The 21,031-nt window shown below is 36.4% G+C and overlaps 1 protein-coding gene across 1 annotated transcript in view; it reads right to left on the bottom strand.

Annotated features, from left to right (window-relative positions):
* LOC107001810 (ubiquitin-conjugating enzyme E2 5-like) overlaps positions 1-12,593 on the bottom strand; it is a 54,384-nt gene extending 41,791 nt beyond the window's left edge. The window contains exon 1 of the mRNA XM_027912464.1: positions 12,557-12,593. Coding sequence (XP_027768265.1) covers positions 12,557-12,593 — 37 coding nt within the window. The remainder of the gene's footprint in view (positions 1-12,556) is intronic.
* Between the last annotated feature and the right edge of the window lie 8,438 nt (positions 12,594-21,031).

Below are 21,031 nucleotides of genomic sequence, written 5' to 3'. Positions count from 1 at the left end.
TATATATATATATATATATATAAAACTTAAGCTCAAATATTTTAAAACATAACTCTTTCTCAATTTGAGGTAATTAATTAAAAGATCCTCTTAAAAAGGTAATACTCTAAAACTCCTCTTAACTTGTAAACTCATTTAGTAATAAATGTTTTTTCTCTATTAAATGTAACAGTTTATATGATTGATGTGAGGGAGAACAATCCCAACACTATAAAAATATTACATATCTCAAAATAACTAAGTTCTTGACCATCCGTAAATCTTGAATGAATGCTTGAAACCTTCTCTTTTTCTCCTTTGAAACGCTTCTCTCAACCCTAAGCGTTTAAGAATGATGAAACTGACCTCAAGAATGAATGAAACTGACCTCAATTAGTTAGAACCCTATTTTGGTGAGAAAAATGTTTAGTCCTAGTAGGGTTAGGAAAAGACAAAAATACCCCTCCTTAAAATGGATGAAATGGCAAATTAGAAAGGCTGGAGTTGAATGGGCATAATCCTTTATCCGGACTTAGAATTTTGCAAACCTTGTGGCGTTGCGAGGACTCAAATAAATTCATTTTGATACCTCATAGGCCACTGAAATCTTCATGTGCTGAAAGTTATGGTAGTTTAAAGTTAACCAAAAACTAAATACTGAAGTTTAATTTGTATGAATCTCTAGTTGACTTTACAAAGTATGAGTTATTACAATATCCCCACTTGAGAACATTCATCGTCAAATGAGAGCACACAAAGCCAAAAGGGAAATGGGAAGCATCTAACAACCCCAACTCAAGTACACAACATGAAATTCCCATAACTCAGCATATAAACTTAAACAGTACTTTATAAAGGATTAGTACCGTGATTTGGAGTTTCTCTGCAAGGGAAGAGATGCGGTATCTCTTCTTCATATCCTCACCAGCCTCCTAAGTTTCTTTCTCTATAAGACCTTGACTAATGCAAGTACCTTGGGTCTCATCTTGCAAAACTGATGATCAAGAATCTGAACAGGCACCTCCTCACAAGATATGTTGTCTTTAATACCTATAGTAAATAATCGTCCTTACACTTCTTCAACATAGAAATGTGAAATACTGGATTGAATGTTTCAAACTATGACAACAACTCTGTTTCATAAGCCACCTTGCCAAATCTCTCGGATATTTGGTAAAGACCAATATACTATAGATGAAGTTTTTTCTTCTTACCAAATCTCATAACACTCTTCATGGGTGAAACATTGAAGTAATCCCAATCATCCACCTCAAAATCTAAGTCTCTTCTCCTAACATTTGTATAATATTTTTAACAGCTTTGCATTGTCTTTAACCTTTCCAAAATAATATTCCCTTTCTTCATGGCTTGATGAACCAGATCTAGTCCTATCAGCTCAGCTTCACCTATCTCAAACCAACCAATAGGAGATCTATATATTCTCCCATAAAGATCCTCATAAGGAGTCATCTGAATACTGCAGTAATATCTATTGTTGTAAGAACTCTATGAGAGGTAAGTGTGTTAGGATCGAATTCACGCAGACACACTAGATGAATGAAGAACACAAGAACTTTCAAGAGAAAGAGATGAGAGATCTAGAGAGAGAAAGAGAAAACCAATATTTCGTGGTAACACCCCGTGAGTAAACTTCCACGGAGGTGAGTTATATTTATATTAATAAATCAGAGTATTTTTTGTTACAGAGAATAAATAGGAAAGCCTAAAATAGAGAATAAATAGGAAAGCCTAAAATTAATCAGGCTCCACTACCTAACAATTCTCCCACTTGGAGACTGACTCAGTCATCCAAAAAATACATTCTCAAAAAAAAATCTCTTCATCATCAACATCTTTACCACACCGCAACATCTGTAGCAACAACTACAGAAGACCAACCGAGGTTTTACATAACCTCAGTTTTCCAACATCAACACATTTCGTCAACATGTCTGACAGGTTCTTTGCACCCTCTATCTTCTCCAAGCACATATCACCATCCTCCACTGCCCTGCGAGTGAAATGGTATCGCCTTCTGATGTGCTTTGTCTTCGAATGATAGACTGGATTTTTCACCAACTGTATGGCACTCTGGCTATCTGAGTAAAGAATCTTCTCGCTCTGCTTCTTGCCCAATTCCTCAAGATAATCTGCCAGCCATATCATCTCTTTCCCAGCTTCAGCTATTGCCACATACTCAGCTTCAGTAGATGAAAGAGAAACACACTTCTGAAGCCTGGACATCCAACTCACTGCTGTTCCACCTATGGTGTAAATGTACCCGGATGTACTCTTGCTCGAGTCAACATCCCCACCAAGATCAGCATCCACAAAACCCTGTAGAGTCACCTTGCCTTTGCCAAAACAAAGTGAAGTACTGGATGTACCTCTCAGATATCTCAGAAGCCACTTCACAGCTTCCCAATGCTCTTTCCCAGGGTTCGCCATGTACCTGCTAACAACTCCCACTGCATGTGCTATATCAGGTCTAGTGCAGACCATAGCATACATCAAACTACCAACTGCTGAAGCATATGGAACAAGTGCCATGTGATCACGCTCCTCGGCAGTCTTGGGTGACTGCTCCTTTGACAATTTAAAGTGATTTTCCAATGGAGTAGTCCTGGGTTTAGCATCATTAACCCTGAATCTGCTCAGCACCTTCTCAATGTACAACTCCTGAGATAGATTTAAAGTGCCAGCAGATCTATCCCGAGAAATCTTCATCCCCAAAATCTGCTTTGCTGGACCCAAATCTTTCATCTCAAACGCTGCAGACAACCTTGTCTTCAGATTGTTAATCTCCCTCATACTAGATCCTGCAATCAACATATCATCCACATACAAGAGTAGAAAGACATATGAATCAGTGTATTTCTTGAAGTAACAACAAGGATCCTTTTCAGCTTTGCAGAATCCACTCTTGGTCATGAAGGAGTCAAACTTCTTGTACCACTGCCTTGGTGCTTGCTTTAGTCCATACAAGCTCCTGGTGAGCTTGCACACCATGTGTTCCTTGCCTGGAACCACAAATCCTTCCGGTTGCTGCATATAGATCTCTTTGTCCAGATCTCCATGTAAAAACGCTGTTTTTACATCCATTTGCTCTAGATGCAAATTCTCCGATGCAACAATACTCAACAGAATTCGAATAGAGGTTAACTTCACAACAGGAGAGAATATTTCAGCATAATCAATACCTTTCCTTTGTGAATATCCTTTAACCACTAAACGAGCCTTGAACCTTCTTTTGCCATCTGGTTCAGTCTTGATTCTGAACACCCACTTGTTCAGCAAAGCTCTCTTCCCTGCAGGTAACTCAGTCAACACCCATGTGTCGTTCTTCTCAAGTGACCTCATCTCATCATCCATGGCTTGCTCCCACTTGATCGAATCCTCCACCTGTAGGGCCTCATCAAAAGACTCTGGTTCCCCCTCATCAGTCAGCAATAGATAGTGTAATGAAGGTGAATACCTATCTGGTGCCCTGATGGTTCTGGATGATCTCCTTAACACCTGCTCAGGTGTAACTTGCTCCACTTCAGATTCTTCAGTAGGAGTTGGTTGAGTATCTGCTTCGACATCTCTGGGGTTACTCTTCTCCAACTCAACCTCAACTCCCACTTGCTTTGTAATCTCTAGAACCTTCTGCTCTCTGTCCTTGTACAGGACAGACTCATCAAATGTCACGTCACAATGTCTCAGGATCTTTCTGTTCTTGTCATCCCAAAACCTGTAACCAAACAAATCAGAACCATAGCCTATGAAGTAACACTTCACAGCCTTGGCATCAAGCTTGTCTCTCTTTTCTGGATCAACATGAACATAAGTAGTGCAACCAAAAGTCCTCAAGTGTGAGTACTTGAGTTCTTTTCCTGTCCACACCTCCTCTGGAATCTTGAACCCTAAAGGAACTGATGGTCCCCTGTTGATCAAGTATGCAGCTGTGCTCACAGCATCCGCCCAAAGTGTTTTGGGCAGCCCACAGTGTATCCTCATACTCCTTGCACGCTCATTCAATGTTCTGTTCATCCTCTCAGCAATTCCATTCTGCCTTGCCTTACCAGGAACTGTTCTCATCAATCTGATTCCCTCAGCTGCACAGAATGCCTTGAACTCTGATTTGTCATACTCTCCTCCATTGTCAGACCTTAGGCATTTGACTTTCAAACCGATCTGATTCTCAACTTCAGCTTTCCACTTCTTGAAAGTTGCACACACATCTGACTTATGCTTCAAGAAGTGAACCCATACCTTCCTGCTGAAATCATCAATGAAGGTAACATAAAATCTGGATCCTCCAAGTGATGATACTGGAGATGGTCCCCAAACATCTGGATGGACCATTTCCAACTGCACTTTCTTTGGCTCTCTAGGAATCTTTGTGAAGCTTACTCTTTTCTGTTTGCCCATAACACAGCTCTCACAAAGAACCATATCAACAGACTTCAGACCTTCTAATGCTCCTTTTGCAACCAGCATCTTCATTCCTTCAGCACGCATGTGTCCAAGTCTGTTGTGCCACAGACATGAACCGGAAGCACCTTCAGCAACAACGGCCATGTTCATACACCCTGCAGTGGTGTACTAGGTTCCAGATTTGGTGCCACGAGCTACTACCATAGCACCTTTCACGATCTTTCACGAACCTTTCCCAAACTCTGTTGCATATCTCGTGCTATCCAACTGACCAACAGAGATCAGATTTTTCTTGATCCCAGATATATATGTGACATCCTCCAATGTCCACTGGTTTCCCGAGGTGGTCTTTATGCAAACATCCCCCTTTCCTTCAATCTCTAAGGCTTTATTGTCAGCAAGATATACTTTTCCAAAATTTCCAGATTTGAAGTTTTGGAACAACTCCTTGCTTGGAGACGAATGGAAAGATGCACCAGAATCCAAAATCCATGATTCAACCGGGCTGTTCACACTAAGGATTAGAGCATCCCCAATGTCCTCTGCTGAATTTACAGAATCATTGTCATCTCCAAATTTCTGATTCTGTTTCTTCTTTGGCTTTGTACAGTTCGTCCGAAAGTGCCCTTTTTCTCCACAGTTCCAACAAGTCACGTTTGATCTGTTCAGGGATTTTCCTCGATTCTTTGATTTTGATCGACCATGTTGATTTTGGCCTTTCGTCTTACTTCTCCCCCTTCGATCAACGCTGAGAGCACTGCCCGATGAATATCCCACTTCTCGTTTGTGAGTACTTTCGCTAAGAACAACATCACGGATTTCATCAAACTTCTGTTTCTCAGATCCACGGGAACTGCTAATCACAGCAACAACAGTATCCCAAGACTCGGGCAGAGATGACATCAAAATCAACGCCTTAATTTCATCTTCGAAATTAATATCCACAGAATTGAGTTGACTCACAATCATATTGAACTCGTTTATATGATCAGAAACGGATCCATTCTCAGACATCTGTAAATTGAACAATCTACGCATCAAATATACCTTGTTCATAGCCGATGGTTTTTCATACATGTTTGACAGTGCCTTCAACAGACCGGACGTAGTCTTCTCCTTCACGATGTTGAACGCCACATTTCTTGACAAAGTCAACCAGATCAACCCTAGAGCCTGGCGATCCTTGAGTTTTCACTTCTCCTCCGTCATGGATTCTGGCTTCACCCCGGTCAACGGTTCGTGAAGATCTTTCTGGTACAGATAATCTTCAATCTGCATCTTCCAGAAACTGAAATCGGATCCATCAAACTTCTCGATTCCAAGCTTCGAACTATCTTCAGTGATAGTGTTGAATCTCCTTAGCTCTGATACCAGTTGTTAGGATCGAATTCACGCACACACACTAGATGAATGAAGAACACAAGAACTTTTAAGAGAAAGAGATAAGAGATCTAGAGAGAGAAAGAGAAAACCCAATATTTCGTGGTAACACCCCGTGAGTAAACTTCCACAGCGGTGAGGTATATTTATATTAATAAATCAGAGTATTTTTTGTTACAGATAATAAATAGAGAATAAATAGGAAAGCCTAAAATAGAGAATAAATAGGAAAGCCTAAAATTAATCAGGCTCCACTACCTAACAAAGTGCACATCCTAATTACGTTTGAAATCAACCGTACATGCCCTAAACATAGCCTCTAATTCCTAATGGTTGTTAAGGTTCTTTCTCTTCTTCTTCAATATGAAAATGGAATATGTTGAAGCGAACTTTTACTGCTCCAATTCAAAGTTTCTTCTTCATAAAAATAGACTAATAACAATTTTCTTTGTAATAAGATTGAGTAAGTGATAAGCTTTTATTTGTTTCTAGAACCAAGGAAAATGCATCTCTGAACTTTATCATACAACTTCTTCATAATAGCATCAGCAATATGTGCATATGTTATACACCTGAAAATTCCAAAATACTCAATATTTGGTTTTACGCCTACTCCAAGCTTCATGAGGTGTCATATTTTGAATAGAGTTGGTTGGGCATCTATTCAATGTATGAATGCTTAGACAAACAGCTTCTGCCCAAAAGTCCCTTGGTAAACCACTTCTCTTCAAAAGACTACGCACTATCTCAAGAATTGTGCGACTTTTCCTTTCACACACACCATTCTGTTGAGGTGTGTAGGCATCTGTAATTTGCCTCTTAATTCCAGGCTTCTCAGAAAATTCTACAAATTCTTGTGAGGTCTATTCGCCACCCCGATCAGTATGCAAGCACTTAATTAGACAAACAAGAACATTTTCAGAAAGACTTCAAACTTCATATCAGATTTTTCTTCTAGGAAATAATAACCCATGTATTTCTGCTCTAGTAAATAATGAAGCTAATAAACTAGTGTTTATCTCCATTAGATGTAGGATATTGGACCACATATATCCGAGTGCACCAGCTCTAGCACCATTTTTGCTCTCCGCGACTTGCTTGCTGGAAATGGTTCAAGTTGTTGCTTGCTAACAACACAATCTTCAAAGAATTCATTTGGAGATTCAATCTTTGAAAGACCCAATACCAATTATTTTTGCTTTAAAAACTTCAAGCTCTCAAAATTTAAATGTCCTAACCAAAATGCCACTTCCAGGCATCTTCTTTCACTTTTGCGGAAAGACAAAATTTTATGGAGTCGTGAATATATAAAGGAAACAATCGATTTAATGACATGCTAACCTAGGCAATTAACCCTAAAGGAGGATCTCGTATCTTACAAACTCCACCTTCGATATTCAGTTCACATCTTTTTTCTTGAAGTTGCCCAGTGTAACATCTCGTGTTCTAGATAAACTAAGGTTAAGCTAAGAAAAACAAGAATAATCAAATTTGGAAATAAGTAAGCAAATCTGGAAAATTTCTAGATTTCAAAAGTGAGTTTTGGTCATATTAAAATGGCCATAATTCCCAGATCAAGAAGTGTTTAGGTGATTTCTTTATATGGATGGAAAGCTCGTCGAAACAACTTTCCAACGACGCCAAATTTGTGAATTTACAAAGTCGTACGAGGGAGATATGACTTTCGGAAGTTGGGATGTTGAGCAGGGAAAGTTCCATATCTAGATTTGTTAAGGGTGTTGTGGTCTTTTCCTAAATCAATTATTAATTTCCTTTTAAGGGTAAGAAGTTAGGGTCTAAGCTGATCCCAATCAGTTTTCACAATTAAAAAATAAGTTAGGGCTTTGAAAGAATGGAGAAAAGAGGAGAAGGGAGAAGAAGATGCAAGAACGCAAAGAATTCATTGCGTGGATTTCATCGGGGGTGACCCCTTTGAGGTATGTGGGATATTTTTTGTTGGTTTACTTCACCCACACATCAATTTGTTTTAGTTCAGTGAAATTGAGGATTTATTTTATGTTAGGAGTTAAGTTCTTCAAAAATGTTTGATTTCTTGTTGATTGGATTGTTGGCTATCATGGTTGTTTAGATACTTGTTATTTCGAGTTATTTTGAGTTGAATTCAATATTTATTGATAGTACCATTGGTTCCAATCATTTAGTGAAAGATCTAGGAAGTTATGGAGAGTTTAGAGATGGAAAACGAGTTGAAAAATTCATCAGACGCACCTGGGAAAGGGCAGGCGCGACGGTCCTGCGGTGGAATTGGGCTCAGTAAACCAAGGTCTAGCGCGGCGCGCCACCAATGTGCCAGAATCAGGCCTCAGTCAACTTAGGCTGGCGCAGCGCGGCACCAGTAAGCCCTACCCGACATTTTTCGTCCAGTTTTCATAGTTTAGCCCTTTAAATTCCTTCCAAGGTACACTAACATCCTCCAATGAATTCTAATCACTTCAAATGATCTCTAAATACCTAGATCATCCAGGAACTCAAATTGCAACCTTGAATCAATAATCCATTCAAGGAAAGTTAAGATCAATGCCAAGGAAGTTGAGAGTCAAGTCTAAAGTTAAGAAGTAAGTCAAAGTTAAGTTATTAAATGTTATGAAGATTCTTATTTAAACATTTTAACTTTGTTTTAAGACTCAAGTCTCAAGTCAAGAAATAGTAAAGAGTTGAGTTAAATTCTCAAAAGCTATAAGGGAACTAAGTGTAACACCTTCAAAATCCAAGACACATTTTAAAGCCTAACATAGGTGTGATAAGTTCTAAGTACTGTTTCTAAGTCCATTTTAAGTGAATATAGGTCATTTAGGAGGTTTAAGAACCAAAACATCCAAGAACGTCCATGACGTCCAAGAAGTTGGTTCAACGGGATGTTAGTGTGTCTTAGCCTATTTGACTAACTTTTAGGAGTTGGAAATGTACGAAAGTTGGTGGAAAGGTAGCTAATAGGTGTTTTAGTTGTTTCATTATTTAAAAATTCGGGTACAATTCCCCAAGGACCAACCAAGGTCCCTTGAGGAGGACCGTTGTAGTTTGATGCAACACTGCCTGGCAGTGTGCATCGACAGGATAGAAGACGGCCTGAGTGTGGATCGACAGGGCATCAATGCCACCATCGTCCCACACTTAAGCTGGTAGAGAAGGCCCCTTCACCCGCACAACCTCTGAACTCATCGACGGAGTGGAGAGGTACAGGCTACCGTCCGTGTGTGGATCTACGGTCCTTGAATTGGAGGAAGCCCCTCGCCTGCACAGTATCTGACCAACATGACGGAGTGCAGGATAGGGGGTCTGTCCGTCGACTCACAGACGGCCCGTCGATCGGGGTTTCATCTGTCAGGATCGAGTTTCCTGCCTAATTTAAATAGGTATCAGTTAATTAGTTAGGGGGTTAGATGTTTTAATTAGGGGTTAAGGGAGTCTAATTAATTTTGTTTAAGACCCAATATAAATACTCTCAACCCTCATTAATCTAAAGACAACTCTCAAATACACTCTCTTCATTCTCTCTTATTTCTCTCTCTACATGAACTCACCATTGAAGACTAACAAGGATTAGTGTTTGGGGGCTGGAAAGGGACGAATTCACCATTAAATTGTTGACAAAAGTTAAGGTATGGGTTCTATTCACCTTTGAGACTCTTACCTCAAAGGGTTCCTTCAAAAATAGATTTCAGAAGTTGAGTTTTCTTATGGGTTTCATTCAATTACGAAATTGGAGTTATGAATTGAGTTGTAGATGATTTCTTTAGGTTATATTGAGTAGATTAACATGTAATTACACTTGTTTATGGAAATTGTTGGTGGTTTTGTCTAAATTGAAGAATATGATCCTCCATCCTAACCCTAGGTAGTGATCTTGACCTATATAGTATTGTGATCATTCAATTTAGTTGGTTGTTGATTTGATTAATATCCTATGGGGTTATTATGATTAAATTAAGATGAATTATAGGACTATCATTCTAGTTCTTGAGATGTGATTTGGGTTATGAATTATAATGTGAAATTAGCCTATGTATATTGTCTCAAGTTGTGATCTAAAGTTGAATTGTGTTATAGAGATGCAATTGGCCTTGTTGTTCTGTTGGTTATCATTGTGTGATGATGTTACTACCCAAATTGGGTTGAGTTATGAGTTGATGGTAAGACCTTGATGATAGACTATGAGGAAGACTTGGTAAGTCTTAGAATCTCTATCTTTATTACCAATTGTGATTAATTGTTGTTATGTCACGATATTACATTGGAGTATGTCTTATACTAGAATTATATGGTGGTATGATGTTGAATTGAAATATCTTGACAATGTTGTGAGGTTGATTAAGGTGTACGTGATATAAGGATGGTGAAAACTATCAGTGTGCTTTGATATGCTATGTAATGCAAATGTGTTAACCTCGCTTATATGAATTGTGATGAAAGGACTTATACTCATACAATTCTTATTGAGCTATTGATGATGATGATTATACAAGGGGTAGACCCTATGGCCTAAATTAAGATATGATTGATAATTAAAGGCTTTAAGACATTTTAAAAAGGGACTCTAGCTTAGCAGTGAGTGATCGAGATTGAGGAGTTCCCTTCCCACATAAGGTAGGAACACTATATTACTCTTGAGATTAGAGACTATAATGCATGGCGCTTAAAGAGGGTCCCAACTACATCTTCTAGTTCTTGAACTATGTTGCCACCATAGGAATACTAGCTAGTGGATCCACGTAGTTGATATATCTCATGTTTTGGTACTACCTTGGCAAGTAGTCCGCCTTATTTCCGTGTAGGATTTTATGACATCGGATTTCACACTAGCTCATGTAGTCTATGTCGGTTAGGGAAAGATGTTCCCAAAAGGTAAAACAAATTAAAGGACTTGAACTCTAACTTGGATAACCTAAGAGGTCTAGCTTGGTCTAGGTAGGGGTATGGGACTCTACCTAAAATTTGCACTAGTTAGCCTTGAGGGTAATCTAAGGAGGAGGTTCTTATATATGTTTATGTTATGATAATGTATGATGTATATATAATGATCATGACACATTGTTGATACTATATGTTGATTAGTTCATTTATGAATATGCCTTGGGTTATAATGTTAATATATGATGAAATGTAAACCTAAATGCCATGATTTGTAAAGTTGGACATTGGGCATGTTTTCTTGTTAAGGGTACTTGATTGAGTAAGGTTATGGGGATTTACTTGGTCATTGCACTTGTTGACTTGATAAGGACTTGTGAGTAGTTGTATTGCTTATTATGTTTAACTCTTATTCATTCTTGTGATATTGTTCCTTGATTTTAGGGTAGTAGTATATCCTTGTAAGCATGTTTTGCTTGTGTATGTGCATAAGATCCCATACTTAGTACATGTGGAGTACTAACCCCATTTTCTTACCTTTTTCCAAACATTTTAGGTTCCGGTCGTTGAAGAGTTTGGAAGGCGACATTATTGAAGTCTTGGATTCTTCCTTTCATTCAAGTGAGGTAGGTCCTCAGCTTTCGAGGGCAATGTCATCCTCTATCTTACGGATTTCGTTATGAGATTATTGACTCTTTCATTCCTTTCCTTTTAATGGAGTATTGTACTTTCGTATGACCTATACATGGTCTTGTTGTATTGATGTAAGGGCTATGACCATATTGTGATATTCGTTTAGATGGTACGAGATGAGTCAATCGTTGAGACTAATTCTATATTTTTACATATGTATGTTCAATAAAAGTAGAAGGCTATGAAACCTTCCTATACGAAGGGTCTATGTATACTCGATATAAATATATATTATGTGTATGTAGAGGTCTATGTAAACCTCCAATTAGTGATAACAAAAGTTTTTTAAATTTTTCTGCATTTTTACACCTATGAACTTAATGACATGAGACTAAGAGGCTAGTCTTAGTCATTAAGAAGGACGACGACGCCGGTTACGTCTATGGAGTAAACCCGGATGTGACACTAAGTATTCCCTAAGAGTTAAGTTTCAAGTATTAAAGAGTATCAAGTTGAGTTCACTTCTCAAGAGTTATAAGGGAACTAAGTAGTCCCTAAGGATTTAAACAAAATGTTTTCAAACTTTTGAGAAAGAAGGGAAGTTAGACTTCCACAGGGCCTACGGATAGCTTTAATAGAAGAAAGAGGAAACTATGATTCCAAGAGAGCTTTTTAAAAAGCTAAATTTTGAGCACTAATCTCAAACCACTGCATCAGTATGTTTTTAAACATAAGAGCCAGTATATTCTTGAGAGTAGTATTGAGCACCGATATGGGGTAGAGTTAAGATAACTCACAACCCCCATAAACCATGTTAGCCACCATGGGTAGAAAAGGGTCATATACTTTTTAGATGATTTCTTTTCACAGTTTCCTAGTGGATCCATTAGGCAGTTCAGGTATTATACCTTTGGCTAGGTATAGAATGCTCTGGCAGCGTGCGGTAGACCGTTGTATCATTACTGTAGCTCTTAAGAGATGGTTGTCGGTTAGAGAATCTTCCTCAGGTAAATTATACTTTTATACACAACAGTATTATATTTTCATAATACATCGGTATTGTATTTTATATACATCTCAGACATTATTGTGTACTTGTATATATATACTCAGAGGTCTAAGCATGTTTTCAGTCAGCATTTCTTTATATTGCATTTATTTTAACTGCGTATATTGAATAAGAGTTAGTAGATCATGAGTTAAGCAGAGCCAAGGTAAGTATTCATTTTTACTCCATGTCAAGCCTAATTTTTGTTTAGCTTTCCAACTCGCATACTTTCCAGACGCAGGTAACCAAGATCAGCAAGCGGCATTTCGTTGATCCAGATTAAGCTCTAGTGTCACTGGTGAGCCTCCTTGCATTCCGGAGGACATCCATTTCTTTTGCTTTTAGTAGTTTAGTTTTAGGATGTTGTGGGGTCTTTCCCAATATCCCTCTTCAGTCAGTTTAGAGGTTTCGTAGACACTAGTATTTCAGTTGAGAGTTTATTGTTACTTGTTGAGACTAGGGTTCCGTCATGGCTAGATATTATATGAAGTACTTTCGTTTAAACATGTCTTAATTCTTATTTAAGATGAGTTTAGTCTTCCCCTGAGTTAAGTATGTCAGGCCAAGGGTTCACTTGAGGGTCAGCAATGGTCTTCGAGTGTCAGTTTTGCCCAGGGTGTAGGCCCAAGGCGTGACACCCAGCACTCAATAAATTTGTCTTCAAGTTAGGAACTTAAAAACACCTAACCTATTGTATCAATCGAGTTGTTTTTGGTTAAGACTTGTACCCTTCCTTTGCCTATGGCAGAGACCACTTAATTATCTCCAAATATCACGGTGTCTTGAAAACATTCATCCAACTCTGAGAATGCCTCTTTCTGCCACGCATGTGATTAGTGCAGCCGGTGTTGAGATACCATAAATGAGTATTGAAAACTTCTCCTTGAAATTATAAGCCATCAAAATTGGAACTTCCTTTTCTTCTTCCTTGGTTTCCCCATATTCCTTTGCTTCTGCAAAATCAGGTCTACCGCCACGATTCCTATATAAATTGAAACGACATTTAGATCGATATTGTCCAAATCGATGGCATCGATATCATTCAACTTGAGACTTACATTGTCTTTTTCCTTTTCTAGAGAATCATCAGAACTGCTCTTCTCCTTTTTATGGTGCGGTTTTTTTCCTTTCCATTTGGCTTTCACCTCATTTGTTCCTTTCGAAGATAAAATTGCCTTAAATTCTACTTCATCCTTGTCTTGTAGATTTATTTTATGCTCATGAACCAACAAGGAGACCTACAACTAGTCAATAGAAAGAGTGTCAATATCTTTGAATTCTTCAATTGAGTAAATAATATAGTTAAACTTCATCGTCATTGAGTGAAGTATTTTCTCACAATGGTAACATCCTCCAAAATTTCCCCATGAATTCACAATTTATTTGCGGTAGTCAACGTCCGAGAGAAATAATCTGATACCGATTCACCAACTTGCATATGCAGAGCCTTGAACTCACCATAGAATGCTTGAAGCTGCACCCACTTTGCTTTCGTTGTTCCTTGATACTTCTTCTTCATGGAATCCAATATTTATTTGGAAGTATCTTTGCAAAGAATTGATTCCAATATGAACGATCAATAGTCTGAAAAAGTTTATTTCTTGCTTTGAGATCCTTTTACCTTGGACTATCAAACTCAGCCGTTTGAAAAAATAGTTTGTGTTGTCTCTTGCACGCCAATGCTAACGACAAGTCAAAACTCGTTGGACCTAAGGAAGTTCTCCATCAACATGCTCCAATGGTCATAATGATCATCGAAGCGCGGAATAACAGCCTGAACAAAGCTTTCAGAAGCCATCTTTTACTGCTGCTAATAGTACTCAAGAAAAAGAAAAAAAAACTTTCTGGCTCTTATACCAAATGACATAAATCAACAGCAGTAAATTGAAAAGAAAAGACTGTAAATGCAAAAGTTTTCTCCGTATAGAAGCTTAACAAAATACCATGTTAAGAGAGTCTTAAATTTATGAAAAGTTAGTAAACAAGAGAGCACATTTAATATCCTAGAAAATCATACTCCACTACTTCTAATTCCTGAAAACTGGGAAACAACTTATTTGACTCCTAAAAAATGCAACAACTAAACGACTACTCCATAAACCTAACTACCAACAAATTTGTGTCCTACATATATTATGTAAAATATGGCTCATTTGTCTCGTTCAACTTTATATAAGTTTAAGTGCCTATTTGTGTAAGTCCAAATTGAAGGGCATAAATATTGAAATGAGATCAAGTTAAAGGGTATATTTATATATTATGCGTATTTAAAATCACAATTGAAGTTAGCTTAACTTTTTAGTTTGTTAGTTCTAAATTAAATTCCCCACGCCCAAACAAATAACTTTAATATATTAGTATATAACAAGTGTGAGAGAGATAAAGCATGCAACTATTACTTAGTCCCTCCGTCTACTATTGTTTATCAGGATAAGATTATAAACAACCCTTAAGAAAATTTTAATATAAAGTGCAATTTTGGCTAATATAACTCTACTATCACATTATTAAAATCTTTTGTACTTTTTGAAAATTGTAAGAGCAGTTTTTTTCACATTAAGCTAGTCTTGTAACTTTTAAAATGACTACTTTTTTAAATAAGTAGTTATTAATTATTGAGGGCAGAATTGAAAAAAAAAAGTGATTGTTCTTGAATGTTTAAATTGACAGTGAATTTTCAACAATTATTTTTAGTACACCTCAGTCCTCACAAACAATAGTGGACTGAGGGAGTACAATTCACTCTGGAAAAATAGAATCTCAATCAAGTAAAAACAAAATAGAAAACTTGGATAAATGTTACTGCCAATTGTTTATCACTTCTGAGTTATAAAGTCAATACTCCCTCCGATTAAAAAAGAATGACCTCATTTTCTTTTTAGTTTATTTCAAAAGTATGACCTTTTCCTTTTATGATAATATTTTAATTTCAAATTTCCACATGATTTGTTTAAGGTCACAAGATTAAGGAAGTACATTTTGACATAACTTTAGTTTAGGACCACAAAATTAAAAAATATTATTTTTTTTCTAAAACTTCGTGTCAAGTCAAAATATATCACTCTTTTCGAAATGGAGAAGTAATATTTTCTGAAAATTTTCCAAACCACTTGTTTCCTTGGAAAGTGACTGTCATTCGTTAAAAAAAAGAAAAAAAACACCCATTATTGTGTTTCCTAGTGGTCCGTGAAAAAACTAGCAAAAGAAAGACTTGTGCCTAACCTTGAGAAGACTTTGGTGAACGAGGAAAAAGACGAAGCAAATGCAACAATGACATGAATACATGTCGTTAAGAAGCTAACTGGGGAGAAGAACAAATAGTTTCATTCTGAAATTAAAAGAGAAGCTTTCTTACAATACAGTTCAACGGTTAAACTTAACAGTATTAGATATGACTTGTATATTTCTTTAGATCTTTTTTATGTTAGATTATGATTTTTAAGTTTTTCTTTTTCATTTTGGAGTTATGGTATGGTTGTCCAAAATGAATTTGATATGGAACCCATATTTTTACGTAATTATGTATTATTTTGCATTGTTATGAAAAAAGATTTCTTTGTTTTTGTGTTATTATACTTTTAAGTGTTATTTAATTGACAAAACTTCTACTAATGCATGATGAGTTTGATAATACTTTAATAGTTTATGTAAAATATGTTTTTGCTTAAATAGAAGTAATTTAAATAAATACATGATAGTGATGTTAGGGAAAAATAATAATAATTTTAATATAACTCATACTATAAATAATTTTTCGTGGGACTCACGTGCAAAGCACGTATCGAGAACTAGTTTTAATATAAGGTGCAATTTGACTAATATAACTCTACTATCAATCATTATAAAAATGTTTTGTACTTTTTGAAAATTGTAAAAGCAATTTCTTTTACATTAAAATAGTCTTGTAACTTTAAAATGACTACTAATTGAAATAAGTAGTTATGTAATTATTAAGGGTAGAATTGGGAAAAAAAGTGAAAAATTATTTCTTAATTGTTTAAATTGACAATTAGTTTTCGACAATTATTTTTAGTATACCTCACTAAAGGTGGCAAATGGGCGGGCTGGGTCAAATTTGAATGGGTTGAAAAGGGGTAATAATTCAACCCGTCCATACTTGATATGGGTAAAAATGAGTTGGTAATAAACGGGCCGGGTAAAATTCTAGTTTACCCATATTTTACCCATATTTTCATGAATAAATGGTATTTTACTTAAGAATTCAAAATTGAGAAGATATTTTAGTCTTTTTTTAAATGAAAATGTTAAACATGCTTCATTTAATTTTATTGTATCATAAAAATAAAAAAATCCTATAACTTTTCAATATATAATAAATTTTAGTATTAACAAGATGAAAATATTTTTAATTTTAAAGTAAATGAATATTTGCATTTTAGGACTAAATATGTTTAATGCGCTTTAATACATGATTTGCGTATTTTACACTAATATTGATTATCCAATATAAAATTAAATAAATAAATAAAATGTAATTATAATTAACAAAAGAAATGTACATTTAAATTATATATTTTTGAAAAGGTCAAAGACTTCATCTTTTCAATTAGAGTGAAGAATAGTTAGTTCTATAGAATAACATAAAAAGGAAGAGAAGTTACACTATTTTTAGTGATATCATGAAGAGTGAATAAAAGTAAGAAGTTTAACTCATTTGGCTAATTCATACTTTACCCATATTTTATCCATATTTTTATGGGTCAAATATGGATATCAACCCATATTTTCACGATGTGAAATGTCACTCACCCAACCCATTAAAATATGGACGATTTGGACGGGTCAACAAAATATGTACTCATTTTGTGGCACTATACCGCAGAAACAATAGTGGACGGAGACAGTACAATCCAACCTGGAAAAGTAGAATCTCAATCAAGTAAAAAACAAAATAGAAAACTTGGCTAAATGTTACTGTCAATTGTTTATCACTTCTGAGTTATAAAGTCAATACTCCCTCATATTAAAAAAGAATGACATCCTTTCATTTTTAATCTATTTAAAAAAAGAATGATTTTTTCCTTTTTTTTTTTTTGTAACATTTTAATTTCAAATTACCACGTGGCTTGTTTAAAGCCACAATATTAAAAAATAATTTAGTACATTTGACATAACCTAATTTAGAATCATAACATTCAAAAGTGTTCTTTATTTTCTAAAACTCCGTATCAAATCAAAGCCACAAGATTAAAGAACAATTTAGTACATTTTGACATAACTTAAATTTAGGACCACAAAATTAAAAAGTAATGTTTATTTTCTAAAACTCCATATCAACTCAAACTAGATCATTCTTTTCGAAACGGAGAAGTAATTTTTTCTGAAAATTTTTCAAACCACTTATTGCTTTGGAAAGTGACTGTCATTTATAAGAAAAACACCCAACTATTGTGTTTCCTTTAGTGGTCCATAAACAAGTAGCAAAATAAAGACGTGCAAAAACTTTGAGAAGACTTTTGTGAAGGAGAAAAAAGACGAAGCAAACGCAACAATGGCAGACCCTGTAATTGGTGCTACAGTTCAAGTTTTGCTTGAAAAGCTTCTTTCTCTCACTATTGAGAAAGTCATTAGAAGCTCAAGACCGGATTGCAACAAACATCTCAGAATGATGACACAAAATGTATCCATCATTCAAGCTTTCATTCATGATGCTCAAAGACAACAAGTTGATGACGATGATCAGGCTATGGAAAAGTGGCTCATGATGCTTGAGAGAGTTGCTGAAGATGCTGAAAGTGTGCTTGATGGATTCACATATGAATCTCTACAAGCACAAGTCCAAAACAGTGCAATGAGAAAGGTCAGTAGTTTCATTTCTCATCCTGCTTTTATAAGCAAAATATCTAGAAAAATCAAAAACATAAATGAAGAGTTGAGGGATATCAATCAGTTATCAAAACACCTAGGTCTCCAATCACTCATAGTTCCTTCTCAGCAAATTGTACCGATGATTCGAGAAACAGATTCCTTAGTAGTTGCTTCGGATGTTGTTGGTAGAGATAATGATGTTTCTGAAATTAAGAAGAAGATATTGAAAATGAAAGAGGAAGTTGTACTGTGTATCATTCCCATAGTGGGTATGGGGGGTTTAGGGAAAATTACTATTGCTAAGAGAATTTCAATGATGAAGAGATTGAAAAACACTTTGAAAAGAGAGTTTGGTTGTGTCTACCTTAAATGTCAGACACTAAGAGCTTTCTTGAACAAATCCTCGAATCATTGACACAGCGGAAACTTGAGGTCCAAACCAGGGATATAATAGTGAAGAAACTCCGAGATGAACTAGGAGGAAAAAGACATTTGCTTGTCTTAGATGATTTGTGGCGTGTTGACCTTCCAGTGTGAGATGAGTTCATCGACAGCTTGAGAGGAGTAAATACTTCCAGAGGAAACTGCATTCTTGTAACGACTTGTATGAAACTAGTGGCATCCACAGTAGCGGCAGTCGGTCCTCAAATGTTGGAAAAATTAGCGAATGATCATTGTTGGTCAATTTTCAAACAAAAAGCATTTGTTGATGGGGAAGTTCTGGAGGAAATAGTGAGCGTAAAGAACATGATTTTTGAAATGTGTCAAGGTCTACTGTTGGCAGCAAGTGTGTTAGAAGTCCTGATGCGCAACAAGGAGAAACATGAATGGTGGGATATTCTTGATGGAAACCCCCTTGTTGCTGGTGAAGATGATAATGGAGAGAATATCTTTAAAAAATCCTAAAACTCAGTTATGTTTATCTACCATCACCATATTTTGAAAAATGTTTTGCTTACTTTACAATGTTCCAAAAGATTTTGTGTTTGAAAAGGACCATGGTCATCCAACTCTGGATGGCAGAAGGGTTTCTCCATCCATATCAAGAGACCACCGTGATGGAAGACGTTGGGCACAAGTTTTTCCAAATCATGTAGCGAAATTCCTTGCGTCAAGATGTTGAGCTAGATGAGCACAACAATATAAAATACTGTAAGATGCACGATCTTGTGCATGATTTGGCTGGAGATATCTTAAAATCTAAACTATTTGATCCGAAGGGCAATGCTGGAGAAAAACATTCTCAAGTTCGATACTTTGGATGGGTCTCACCAAGTGATAAAATGGATATGATAAATGAGCCAGGACATTTGTGCATATTGTTCTGGAAAAGAAATATATCTGATGATATGCTATTGAGCTTTCAGTTCTTGAGAGTCTTAAATCTGTCCGGATTAGGCATCGTGGAGTTGTCAGCCAAAATCAGCAAGCTAATATACTGGAGATATCTTAATCTCTCCAACACTAACATCACAGCCTTGCCCAACTCCATTTGCAAGCTCTACAATTTGCAAACACTTAGAGTCAAAAACTGTTTTTCACTTGGGAAGTTTCTAGAAGAAATGGCAAATATGATAAGTTTGAGACACATATATTGCAACAGTAATCATTACCAATTAGATATTCACATGCCACTTAATATGGGGCAATTGACTAGTCTTTAGACGCTACCATTTTTTCTACGTAGGTTTAAAGAAAGGTCGTCAAATAGAAGAATTAGGTCGTTTGAAAAAACCTTAGAGGTAAATTGACAATCAGAGTCTCCAATTAGTCAAATAAAGGAGAGGACCGAACAGCATATTTAAAGGAGAAACCAAATATCTGTATCCTGGCATATTTATGGTCCCATAATGAATCAGAAGGCTGTGAGATCAATGATGATCATGTGTTGGATGGCCTTCAACCACATCCCAACTTGAAAACCTTAGAATTAGAGAACTATTTCGGGACTATATTTCCATCATGGTTCAGGGAAGGATTGCTACCAAATTTGGTCAAGTTGAAATTAAGTTGTTGCAAAAGGTGCAAAGAAATTCCATCGCTTGGTCAACTAGTGTTCCTTCGGCATCTTGAGCTGATAGGATTCCGGGACTTGGAATGCATCGGAACTACATTTTATGGTGTTGAAAATAATGATAATGGATCAAGCAGCAATAATGGCAATATCCATGCGTTCCCGTCATTGAAAAAACTAGTATTGGAGAAAATGCATAGCCTTATTGAGTGGAAGGGAGATGAAATTGGAGTAAGAATGTAACCTAGGCTTGAGAAGTTGAAGATTACATACTTTCCACTGTTAAAAAGTACTCCAGCTCAATTTGAAATCCTACGTGAATTATTATTCGAAAGAGTTGACAGCGAAATGACATTGTTGAACTTGTGCAGCAACTTAACATCACTTGTGTATCTTATTGTTAATCACGTGAAAGAGCTCACTTGTTTACCCAATGAGATACTACACAACAACGTTTCTCTTCAATTCCTATCAGTCGCAGAATGTGGAAAGTTTCGTGAATTGCCACAAAGTTTGTACAACCTTAAGAACTTGGAAATATTCGAGTGTTCCAATTTAACTTATGTTCTTGTTCCCAGTGGAGAGAATTATTTCAGTTCTCTAGAGGTTTTGTGTGTCTCGGGCTGTAAGAACTTGGTTTCCTTGCCTTTACATGTGGGGGAAATGCCTTCACTTTCCTCTTTGGATATATCACATTGTCCCAAACTGATTAGTTTACCCTCAGGGGGCCTTCACCATCTCACTGGGTTAACGGATCTGCGAATCGGTCCTTTCTCAGAGATAGTGGATTTTGAGGCATTCCAATTGATTTTTAATGGCATTCAGCAGTTGTTATCCTTTCGTAGATTGAAGTTGTGGGG

The sequence above is a fragment of the Solanum pennellii genome, chromosome 10 (assembly GCF_001406875.1).
Source record: "Solanum pennellii chromosome 10, SPENNV200".
Lineage (NCBI taxonomy): Eukaryota > Viridiplantae > Streptophyta > Magnoliopsida > Solanales > Solanaceae > Solanum > Solanum pennellii.
The sequence above is the reverse complement of the archived record's forward strand: the minus strand, read 5'-3'. Positions and strand labels throughout refer to the sequence as shown.